Source organism: Lissotriton helveticus, chromosome 1_1, assembly GCF_964261635.1.
Source record: "Lissotriton helveticus chromosome 1_1, aLisHel1.1, whole genome shotgun sequence".
NCBI lineage: Eukaryota > Metazoa > Chordata > Amphibia > Caudata > Salamandridae > Lissotriton > Lissotriton helveticus.
Window position 1 is genome coordinate 1,732,750,363 of NC_136057.1, and position 12,544 is coordinate 1,732,762,906.

General features: G+C 49.5%; 1 protein-coding gene across 8 annotated transcripts in view; it reads left to right on the plus strand.

Moving 5' to 3' along the window:
• The window catches only part of RAVER1 (ribonucleoprotein, PTB binding 1), a 317,338-nt gene that overhangs the window by 119,225 nt on the left and 185,569 nt on the right, over positions 1 to 12,544 (plus strand). For 2 of the 8 annotated variants that reach the window (XM_078689186.1, XM_078689189.1), the window contains one exon: positions 7,873 to 7,893. The exons of the other annotated variants lie outside the window; for them this stretch is intronic. In XM_078689186.1, the coding sequence (XP_078545312.1) occupies positions 7,873 to 7,893 (21 nt within the window). The remainder of the gene's footprint in view (positions 1 to 7,872; positions 7,894 to 12,544) is intronic. 8 annotated transcript variants of the gene reach the window in all.

The following is a 12,544-nucleotide window of genomic DNA, read 5'->3' on the forward strand; positions in this document are numbered from 1 at the left end:
CCCTGACTGTATGAACATTATCAAGGAGGCTAGAAGACCTACAACCAGGGCTTGCTATGCGGCAAAATGGAAGCGATTTGTAATTTAATGTTCCAATAATAACATAAATCCGCTAGATGCATCAACGCAAAACATTATATGTTATTTGTTGCATCTACACAAATGCAATCTGGCATATAGTACCATCAGGATACATTTAGCTGCAATGGCAGCTTATCTTCAAAACAGACAGCACCTTTCCCTCTTCAAAGTGCCTGCCATTAAAGCTTTTATGGAGGGACTCAAAAGAGTAATTCCTCCCAGACACCGCCTTCACCTGTCTGGAATCTAAACATAGTTCTCACCAGACTAATGGGACCACTTTTTGAACCTCTTCACTCTTGTGACATACAATTTCTAACATGGAAAGTGGCCTTTCTAGTGGCGATCACATCTCTAAGAAGAGTTAGTGAGCTGCAAGCCCTAACTATTCAGGAGCCTTTCATACAGATTCATGCTAATAGGGTAGTGCTGCATACCAACCCTAAATTTATGCCTAAGGTGGTGTCACAGTTCCACATTAACCAAACCATAGAACTGCCAGTATTCTTCCCAAATCCAGATTCAGTGGCAGACCGAGCACTGCACACACTAGATGTTAAAAGAGCTCTCCTGTATTACATTGACAGGACAAAAGATTTCAGGAAAACTAAGCAACTGTTTGTTGCCTTCTCTCCACAGCACAAAGGCAACCCCATTTCCAAATCTGGTATAGCCAGATGGATTGTTAAGTCCATACAGATCTGTTATCAAAAAGCTAAACGCACATTAACAGTTCCCCCAAGAGCGCATTCCACACGCAAGTTAGGGGCATCCATGGCTTTCCTAGGTAACATTCCTCTAGAGGATATCTGTAGAGCAGCCACATGGACCACCATTCATACATTCACCAAACACTACTGCGTGGATGTACACTCCAAACAGCAAGCTGCTGTAGGTCCGGCTGTTCTCAGGACTCTTTTTCAGACTGCTGCAGCTGGCACGGGCAACCACTGCTAAGGAGGAAACTGCTATTTATTCTATACACAGATATGAATTCGGCAGCCCACATGCCTCGAACGGAATATGCTACTTACCAGTATGCATCTGTTCCTGGCATGTAGGGTTGCTGACATTCATATCGCCCGCCCTCCTCCCCGGTGCCTTTCGCAGCGGTAGCACTCAGAATTATTCTCAGGCATGGTCATCACTTACTGTATCATACTCCATCTCTGCCACAATGGCGAAAAACAATCTGAGGATGGAGAGGATGCCCATGCGCACTGTAGTCCAGGGGAGGAGTCACCTATCTCGTGATACTTCGAAGACTCTTCCAGGACAACAATGTGCATTCATCCGGACCCAACACTAGGCGGCGATCTATGCACAGATATGAATGTCAGCAGCCCTACATGCCAAGAACAGATGCATACTGGTAAGTAGCATATACCTTCTCCTGTGTTTGATCGCATAAAAGATAATGTTGTTCATGTATAATATAAATGCAAGCTACCTAAGAACAGACTTGCCCTTAGTTCACTATTGGCATTGTTGTTGGAGGAAGGAGGACTGGCTGAGAGTGAGAACAAAAGTTTGTATATCCATGTTTGAAAATGATCACTTAAACAAAATACTTCTCAATGCACTAATATAATCTGATGTAGATTAAGCTATTGACATTGTAAATGAGTGCCATTTATTTATCTGTTTTCAAAACCAACATATAAATAAAAATGTTGTCATTTACTATGCCAATAGCTCTAACTTTGGCAAAGGCGAGACCGTTGCATTGTAAATGCTTGTTGGGTATTTCTTCAATTTTTGACACTAAGTGTTTTGAGTGTTTCACTCGACGTCTGGGGTATTCCTCTTCCTTTTGCTGTGTTTTTTTAGCCAGTTTTGCCCACTCTTTCTGTCGAATATTCCAGCTTTATTCGACAAGTGTCCTGAGTGTGCCAGGAAGAAGGCTAAATCTGACCCCCACAGAGTATGCATACTCTGTCTCCCTTCCTCCCATGTAGCCTGTGAGATTTGTCAATCTTTCTCCAGGAGGACCCTGCGTGACAGGGAGAAGATTAGTCTCCAAGGCCTGTAGCAGAGGAGACCTCCGGAACCAGGTGGGTCTGGGCATGGAGGGACTCGGTCATGGTCCTCTGCCCGTGCTTCGGCCTCTGAGGGGCTCCCCAGTCAAGAAAAGGCCCAGAAAAGGCACAGTCCTGGTGGACGTCGATGGCTTTGGCGTCAAGAGGCATGACCACTATCTGTTCCCCGTCGACCCAGGGCTCTGGGTCGAAGCATCGTCGACGTTGAGGGAAAGGACGTCGAGATCTTGGACGAGGTCGACGTCGAACTTCACCGGAATCGGCACATCATCGACATGAGTCCAGGAGGCACCGGCACTCACCGTCGAGGCGACACCGCTGTTCGCCGTCTAGGTCACAGGTCGACGTCGAGAAGTTCATCAATGTCTAGACGATCAACGTCGAGAAGCAGAAAGGCGAAGAGGTCGACGTCGAGGAAGGAAAAGTCGACGTCCAAGAGGTGTTCAAGTGCCAGGACGGTGTCCTCTGCCTTAGTCGTCAGCCTATCATCTCTATCTACGAGTCCCCGGTCACGATGGTGTCTGCGCTCGGCTGAAAAGAGGTTTGCCTCCAGAGCATCCTAGTCAAGACCTGCGCAGAAGAAGAGGAGAGTGGTCCGGTCTTCGGAATCCGAATATTCTAGGACCTATTCGCCTTCTAGGTCCAGGACACCTACGCCTCCACCATTGCCTCAGAGGAAGCCTCTTCTGCTACCTCCCTTGCCTCCTCCTCCAACTTTTCCGTCTCCTCCGCCTCCACAGCTGTCTCCTCCCTCTCTGCCGCACCTTCCGTCACTGCCTATGAGGCCTCCACAGCCTACGACTCCGGTTCTGCCTCCGCAGCTCCCGCCTCCTGTAAGGCCAGTGGATCGCCCGAGGCCTAGGAGGTCTAGATCACGGTCCAGAGGGAGACATAGATCACGGAGTGACCGTCGGTCTTCGACACGGTCCCGTCATCGTCACCGGAGGGATAGGTCACGGTTCCGTCATACGGACTCTTCAAGTGGCTGGAGATATTCTCCCACCTTGTCGGATTCCCCCCATACGAGGGTGTCACCGGTGGATGACATCGGAACATTTCAGGAGGTGCTATTGAGAGGGGCAGCGAAGTTGGGGATCACTTTGACGGTACCCACACCTTCTACATCGGTGATATTTGAAACCTTACACAAGCGGCATTTGTCTCGCCCCTTGTTGCCTTTGGTGCCAGGACTGGAGGAACCGGCAATGGAGCTTTTTCTGACTCCGGCCTCAGTGAAATCAGCTCAGTTCCGGCTGAAGAAAAAGTACAGGCCCCTGGATTCTGATCCGGCGTTCCTGAGATCAGATCCGGTACCGGATTCTGTTATCGTAACTGCGTCCAAGAAGCAGCCTTCTACTGCCCTGTCTTCTACGGTGCCTCCTGATAAGGAAAGCCGTCCGATGGACTCAGCTGGACGCAAAGTCTGCGGGACGGCGGCCACCTCCATGAAAGCGGCGAGTGCCTCGGCGCTCTTGGGTCGCTACGACTGCTCCTTGTGGGAGTCCCTGCAGCAATTCCTAGAGCTACTCTCTAGGGATAGGAGAGAAGACTTCCAGGAGATTTTGAATGAGGGTATGATGGTCTCCAATCAGGTCATCAGCTCTGCGGCGGACGCTTCTCTCCTGGCGGCTCATGGTTACTGCCATGGCATCAATTTATGACGACATGCCTGGTTGCGCCTTACATCTCTCAAACTCAGAGTCGCTAATTTACTATTCTCTGGCTCGACTCTCTTTGGGTCACATGCGGAAGAGGAGATGGCCCGCATGAAGGCAGAGGTAGAGACACTTAAAGCCGTTGGTTTGGAGAAACCAAAAGAGCAGAAGTACTTCCATCCGTTCAAAAGGCAGTTAATGTTCTCAAAGACGAGGGCAGGGTCGTCAAACTGGTCAACAGCAACAACGGCAGCAGTACAAGCGGCAGCCATTCCAGAAGCGCCAGAGGGGCAGAGGCGGACAGCAGTCCTCCTCGGCGAACAAGGACCCGGCCGGGTCTAAGCCCTGAGGTTACTTCCCCCTCTTCCGTTACCCGCTCCGGTAGGGGGGAAGCATACAGAAATACTTGGCAGTGGAGAAAAATTACTCTGGACAAGTGGGTGCTGAATATTGTTTGCAATGGATACAGTCTTCGTTTCGTCAGCCCTCCTCCAGCGATTCCTTTGGTTTGCTCGCAGTTCCAGCTGCGCGAGCTCCAAGCGGAGGCGCGATACCCTGTTAAGGAAAAGGGCGATAGAAGACGTCCCTTTGTCTCAAAGGGGAAAGGGTCTTTACTCTCGGTTCTTCCTGGTGTGCAAGAAGGACAAGAACGAGTTCAGGCCCATTCTGGATTTGCAACAAGCAAACAAATTGATTCGCAGGGAGAAGTTTCGCATGCTGTCTCTGCACCAGATTTATCCTCCGCTGCAAAGAGGAGACTGGCTTTGCGCAATATATCTTCTAGATGCGTACTTCCATGTACCCATTGCACGGAAACATCGGAAGTTCCTGCGATTTCTGGTCGGCACAAATCACTATCAGTACACCTACTACCGTTTGGACTGAAGTCTGCGCCCAGGACCTTTTCAAAGTGCATGGCAGTGGTGGTGGCTCACCTGAGCAAGAACAAGGTGTTTGTCTACCCGTACCTGGACGACTGGTTGATCAAAGCCTCCACCTTCCAGGAAGCGCAATTGCACTTCAACAGGACGACCGTTCTGTTGAGCCAGCTGGGGTTGCACATAAACATGTCCAAGTCTGTTCCGACTCCTGTCACTTGGGAGCCTCCATCGATACTCTTTCAGCAAGCGTGTCTCCTTCGGAGGAGCGACGCTTATCAGGCTCTCATAGCTGTTCTATCTACGACAGTGAGGACGGTGTCTTCTCTACTGGGGTCGATGGACTCTTGCATCTTCCTCACGGACGCCTCCACACGAGGCCGCTGCAGGAATGTCTGGATGATCAGTGGGACCAGAAGCGGGGGAGCTGGGACGACAGGATCCGGCTGTCCCTTCACGCTCAACAGTCCCTGAGATGGTGGTGCTCAGCAGAGAACCTCCTCAAAGGGGTTCCATTCCACAAGGACATTCCCATTCAGACTATCGTCACGGATGCTTCTCTCCACGGCTGAGGAGCACATTCAGGCCATCTACAGATCCTGGGAACGTGGTCCCCGGAGGAATCCACGTATCACATCAATTTCCTGGAACTCGGAGCTGTTCACTTGGCACTGAAGGCCTTTTATCCGTCCTTCCAGACCAACTCCTTGCTTGTACAGATCGACAATACGACCACAACGTATTACCTCAACAAGCAGGGGGGCTCGATCGCGCACATTGTCACAAGAAGCGAAGGCGATCTGGCACTGGCTGCTAGCCAGAGGACTGACGATAACGGCTACCCATCTGCCAGGTGTACAGAATGCTCAGGCGGACGCACTCAGCAGGCTGGTGCAAGAAAACCACGAGTGGGTTCTAAACAACTAAGTGCTAGGAAACATCTTCGACAGATGGGGCACTCCGGACGAAGATCTGTTCGCCACCGCCGAAAACAGAAAATGCTGAGATTTAGCCTACAGGTATTACCAACCGGGCACTCTGGGGAACGCGCTATGGATCAGCTGGTCTAACAGCTTTCTGTACGCTTTTCCTACCATTCCCCTGATTCTGGCGGTACTCATCAAGCTGTCTCAGTCCAGTGCACGGATGATCCTCATTCCCCCGGAGTGGCTCCGACAGTGGTGGTTCACGGACCTGCTTCACCGGTCTTTCCTACCCCACATGCGGCTGCTGTGTCGGAGGGACCTTCTCACGAAGTTCGGTTGGCAGATGGTGCACCCCAACCTCTCATCATTGAATTTGGCGGCATGGCTCCTGAGAGAGTGCAATATGGACACCTGAATCTTCCTGACAATTGCATGACTATACTTAAGGAGGCTAAGAGACCTTCCACTAGGACTTCCTATGCCTACAAGTGGAAGAGTGTCTGCATCTGGTGCACTTCCAAGAACTATGATCCGACAACCTGCAAGGAAGATGTCCTTCTTCCGTACCTTTTTGCATTTGGCTCAGTCTGGCCTTAATTTTCATTCTATTAAGGTTCACCTCGCAGCATTAACTGCGTATAGGAAATGCCCTTCACAGACATCCTTCTTCCAGATCCCTGTGATTAAATATTTTTTGGAGGGATTGAAGAAACTGTTTCCTCCTGTTCGGCATCCTTCGCCATCACGGGAGCTGAATGTGGTGCTTTCCAGGTTGATGAAAGAGCCTTTTGAACCTATCCATAAGGCTTCTCTGCAGCACTTGTCATGGAAGGCGGCCTTCCTTGTGGCCATTACATCGGCCCGCAGGGTGAGTGAAATTCAAGCATTGTGTTGCCAAGAACCTTGTACTGTATTTCATGCTGCTAAGGTTGTGATGCGTACTCACCCTAAGTTCCTTCCAAAGGTGATTTCTGATTTCCATGTCAATCAGACTATAACTTTACCTACGTTTTTCCAAAATCCTTCCACTCCAGCGGAAAGGTCTATTCATTCCCTGGATGTCAGAAGGGTGTTTAAATTCTACTTGGATAAGACCAAGGACATTCGTAGGTCAGACTAATTGTTTGTCAATTATGGGTCGGTCTGGACTGGTCTTGCCACCTCAAAACAGTCCATTTCTAGATGGATTGTGTCCTGTATCCAGTTATCAGAAGGCTAACAAGACCTTAGGGGGTAAGCCTAAGGCTAATTCTACCAGATGCAAAGCCGCTACAACAGCTTTGCTTCGTAATGTTCCCATTGCAGAGATCTGCAGGGCTGCCACTTGGAAGTCGGTCCATACCTTTGCTAAGCATTACTGTCTGGACCCTGATGCCTGAGCAGATGCTCAGGTTGGGCAGGCTTCATTGAGAAATCTGTTTGCACAATAGAGGTGTTGTCTGTTTTTTCTCCACCGCCGAGTTGGTTTTTTGGGATGGGCTTGCCATTCTATTCGCTAGATTATGACTATACACAGAGATCCCCTACTACAGAAGGAGTAGTTTCTTACCTGTAACTCCAGTTCTGTAGTATGGGTATCTGTTATAGTCATAAGCGCCCGCCTGCCTCCCCGGTGGAGAAAATGGTACTGTAATGTATGCTACAGGCCTTGCTTTATACACCTTTAAAAAGAACTGAAAGTAAAAGGACTTTAGCTGTGCATCCTGGGATACCGAGGGTCTCTGGAGAGTTCCTTAAAGGCACGGTATCCCTTTTCCAGACACATAATGGCAGCCTATGGGGGCTTGTCTGTCCAACCCTTCCTCTCTATCATTTCAAGGATTTTGGTGAAGGGGAGGTTTCTCTATGAAGGAAACTTGGTAAAAATGTGTAAAATCTGACATTGTTGGCTATCCTTTTCACTGTTTAGATGAAGTGGTGGCCTTTGTAGCCTTAGAAGTGTTAAGGTGCATTATTTGTCTTGATTTTCTCTTAAGTGTCTATGCAGGACTGCAAAGAAGACAGTCTAAGATATTATTTTTGATTGCTCCGGGATCCATGCACATGGGCGGGACTATTCACTAGATTATGACTATGACAGATACCCCTACTACAGAACTGGAGTTACAGGTAAGCAACTACTCCTTACCCTCTATTTGTGGTTGTGTGGTCGAGCAGTAAAGTTGTATCGGAGGGTAGTGATAAGCATTTGTTGTACACACTCAATCCGCAAATGAAATCGCACACTCCGACTGAACTTCAGGCCAATTGGTTTTGTATACAAATATTTATTTTTGTTATTTTTATTTTCTAGAACCAAGCAAGCCTGGCACAGGTAAGCAATAAATAATTTACAGTGGTAATGCAGTTTGTAAACAGTTTGAATTGAAATTGTATATCCACTTTGATTTGATTACAGTAGAGATACTTGTAATGCAATGCTTTTGATACTGTACATATACTTTGTATTGGATTTTTAGTAGAATGTCAAGCAGATTACTTTTCTTACACAGTGCAGTATACCTGGATACTGCACTAGGGCATTTCCTGTAAACAGTTAAGTAAAAGCATTTTTGTTAGTCAGTTACAGTTTGAAAAGGTTCCTTGGATTTTCCAACTCCACACATAAACGTTTCACAAAAAACCAGTCAATGTTATCCTATGAAGGAAAATAGGGTGATTGGTTCAAAGGTAAGTATTCGGTTGTTGGAGTTGGTGTTCTGGAGGTAGACTCAAGGGTCTCCCAGGGTCAAGGATGCACTCTTGTTACACACTCAGCGGCACTAGGGCGGCCAGGTGCAGAGTGCTGAGGCCCAATATTATCCAGTGGGGGATAGGGGGCTCCAGTTGGTGGCTGCTGACTAGCAGGCCACTGGATTGTGAGAGCAAAGCTCCTGGACTTCAGCTCAGAGCAAAAGAGGTTCAAGCCAGCACAAAATGTGCACCCTCAGCGGCAATGGGGCTGCCGGGTGCAGTGTGCTGTTTTGACGTCCGATTCTCTATAGCTTTTAATGGGGAGTCTCTGGTTTGCAAACACACTGCAGACTCTGGTACGAAGGCTGGGTGCCACCACCACTTGGAGAGGTAGGTTGAGATGCTGGGGGTTGGTTAGGCACAGTTGGTTGGGCCACCCAAGACCGTGGGGCATCTGGTGCAAAGGTGCCTTTTAGGGTCGGATCTTCTTACCAGCTCCTGGTCGCGGTTGGGGGGACCTTCCTGTTTGAGGCTGCAGGCAGGTCAGGGGGGTCACTGGATCTCTGGTCCAGAACGCCGGGGAGACCTCCTTGTGTTGGGCCACTCTAACTCAGGCCATGGGCGTCTGGTGCAGAGTGGTGCGGACTTTGGCAGACCTAGAGTCTGTTGGTGAATAAATCTGCTGTTCATGGGAGACAGTTTTTTCTTTTGAAGGCAGGGCAGGTCCTCTGGGTTCTTGAGGCTGCTGGCTGCAGGACACACCAGAGTTTCGCTTCTGCCGGTACGAGGTGAGGACATGCCGAATAGGGCTGGGGACAAGTCAGTGGGCATACTCCTTGTTATCGTCTGCACGGCTGATCGGTCCTAAGGTTCAGAGTGCCCCATAAATACCAGATTTAAGGGTCTTACAGGTAAGAAAAGGTTGGGACCAATGAGTCCCTTCCTTGGGGTGGGTACACCCCCTATTATGCCACCCTCCAGTGGGAGGGGGGCATATGCCTCACTCTGGTTGGCTGCCCCCCCCCCCCCCACCTACCCCCCCCCCAATCAGCAAGATGATGGGGACTGAGACGAGGACTGAGTTGTGCTTCACCTCGCCTCCCCCACCTGAGGGGTGGAGTTGGCAGAGGGGGGCACACCTCTCTGCTTCACGTGTTTTTTCCGCCGGTTCCCCTGCTCAAAGTGGGGGTCTGAGCCTGTGGGGACCAGTTGCTGAAAGCAGGAAGTGGCCTGGGGAAGCTCACAATTGGGGCAAGCCTTTTAAGCTACCCCTTCGTGGACCCTGCCCATCCTGGGGGTAGAAGGCTTTGCACCTCGTCCCAGGATGTGCGTGGTTTCAGGCCCCCAAGAGCTGCAGGCTCTCGACCCCCGGGGTCCAGAAACATGTCTGGTGGTGGCAGCTGAAAGCAGCCACTCAGCCTGGATACTAGAGGTAGATCGTTTTTCAGGGGGCTTCTCTAAGATGCCCTCTGTGCATTTTTTATTAAATCCCACACTGGCATCAGTGTGGGTTTAATGTGCTGATCAGTTTGATACCAAACTTCTCAGTTTTCAGTGTAGCCATTATGGTGCTGTGGAGTTCGTAATGACAAACTCTCAGCACCATATACTCCTAATGACAGCACTGCACTTACAATGTCTAAGAATGGACTTGGACACTGTTGGGGTACAGGGCTCATGCACCTGTACCCTCACCACTGGTATAGGGCACCCAGCTAGAGGGATGACTGATTTATGCCATGGCACACTGGGATGTGTGCCATGTCGACTCTTCACTTTGTTCTGCACCAAGACACGCAGCCTGCAAAGGCAGTGTGAGTGTAAAGGTACAGGACATCTAAGGATGGCACAATAAGTGCTACAGCCCATAGAGGCCTTCCTGGTCACACTGCCCTGGGTACACGTGGTACCATTTACCAGGGGCCAGAGATGCCAATTGGGTTTGGGTTTCATTGCAGTTTTTTAAGGAAAGGACATAGGCCCAGGGTACCCGATTAGCAGGAGCCCAGGGCACACAGTCAAATTACATCAGCAGTTCAGCAAAACGTGGGGAAAACCATGCATGAAAGAGGGCACTTTCTCACAAATTCAACCTTTTTGGTAATCTTTGGCTTGCTGATAGTGGGCTGGAATATGATCTACTATTAACTCACAATTTGCCATCTTTGCGTTTGTGAACTTAAAAAAGTTTTTTTTTTTTTTAACCATAAGACCTCCTCAGCTGTCTCATAATACTGGCTGATTGTGTGCTTATCTCTGAAAGATTTGGTTGCCTGAAAGTTATAGTAGGATATTTGCCTTAAGTACTCCTTAACATTGGATGTGGTTTCAACAGTTGCTGATGTGGTCTTTGAAAATAAATGAAAATATCCCCTGAATCTTAAGATTCAGTTGGCACTTGCAGGCTCTGCAATAGAATCTGATGTTCCAGTGGGCCCAATATCAATAAACTCTAATAGATGTCATCCAGTTCTGATAGATTTCAAGCTGCAGATTCCGTACCTGAGAATATCTCCCAGGTGTGACTGGATCTGGAAAATCTTGAGCAGTACCTTAGCCTGCTGGGAGGTGGCATAGAACAGGTCGGCATGATGTGCCCAGTTCCTATTTATGCGCCACTCCTGTGCAATAACTTCAGTTCTTTTCTTTCCGGGGCATCAGCGTGGATCTGCTACAGCTGCCTTGGTCACATTTGACCACTTTTCTTTTATGTTTTGTTGATTCTTTTGAGCACTTTTGTTACCAGTGTGCTTTAGGGATGTCCCCTATAAAAACCTACAGGTTTAAACCCTGTGGAGCCGGTCACCGACAAATCTCCGTAACTGCCATGTGGTTGTGCATGTGGTGCCTGGAGTCTGACCGAGACTCCAGACCTGCCCCCACTGACACAATGAATACCAAAGCAATTGGGAAGTGGGAGAGGAAGTTTCTGGCAGTCTGACATCAGATGATTCTTCACTGATTAAGGTCCCTGGCCTGCTCTTGGGGTCGTTCCCGTTGGTCGTCGTTGTGGTCTAAAACATCATCGGGTAAGTCTCAGACACCAAAAATCTGCTCGCTCTCTCCCTGATTTTACCTGACTGACCCCCGCCTAACACAAGGAATACTATGAGGCCACGTACCTCATGTTTAGGGAATCCGATCCTTGAGTAGAGCCTTCAGGCCCCATTGGCCAGAGGTACCTCAAATGGGTTTTCGCTGGTGGGCCCACCCTCTGTGCCAGTTGGGCCCTATGGATCCATGTCTGGCTCTGGAACCTAGACTCCCGCCCCCTACCCCCCTTTCCCCTCCTCGTTGTAAATCCATGACCATCACTGGGGTCTGTCACTGCAGCGCCAAGCCCATAATCTTTTCCGACTCTGTATGGATCTTGACCCACATTGCATGGCATCAAATCTGGTACTGATCGGACCCCTAAGACAGTCCAAGTGCCTCACTTCTATGATGGGTCCTGTCGGAATTTTGACTAGGGTGGATCTGAGGATTCTTATGGTTACCCTGACCCCCATGAAGATCCTTTCGCCCAACCAGATAACTAGACCACCAGCTCCTCATTCAAGATGCCAACCTGGTCTCCACTCCTATTGTGGTTTTACAGGATGGATGCTTTCTTTGCTATGGTGGTGAGTAGTGTGGCTGAGGTCCTCTACCTTCACCTACCCTACATGGAGGTCAAGATTAATGTCTTGACAGTGTTGCTTCAGCCGAAAATACCCCCCACTGAACCACTCCTACCCTTTAATGAAGGCCTATTTGATGTCCTGCTCAGGACCTGGTTCAAGCACTGCACGGGTACTCCAGTGCACAGGACGATTGCCAGTCAACACCGCCCCAGTCCTGGGGAACCAGCTTTCATCATCCAGCACCACCACCCCTGAGAGCCTAGTGGTGTGGGCCTCAACCTCCAAAGTCCATCCCAACACTTTCCCTACCACTCCACCAAATAGGGAATCCAATAGGCTGGACACCTTCGCTAAGAAAATTTTCTCGTCCAACAGTCTTGCACTGTGGTCGGTGAACATGGCATGCCCATTGGGCCGATAGTTACTTTGTGTAGGAAGCTGATGCTCCAGTGCTGCCTTTGGTCTCGGAGGAGGCCCAAGCCATCCTGATCCAAGCTGTCGCAATGACAGGTACGCAGCAAAGTTTGCTATCAGCTGGGGGCTGGATACAGCAGACTTGCTGGTCGGTGCCATTGCTTCATCGGTGACACTACGCCAACACATCTGGCTGAGAACGTCTGGCATTTTGGGGGCTGTCCGATCATACTTCATGCATATGTCCTTGATGGC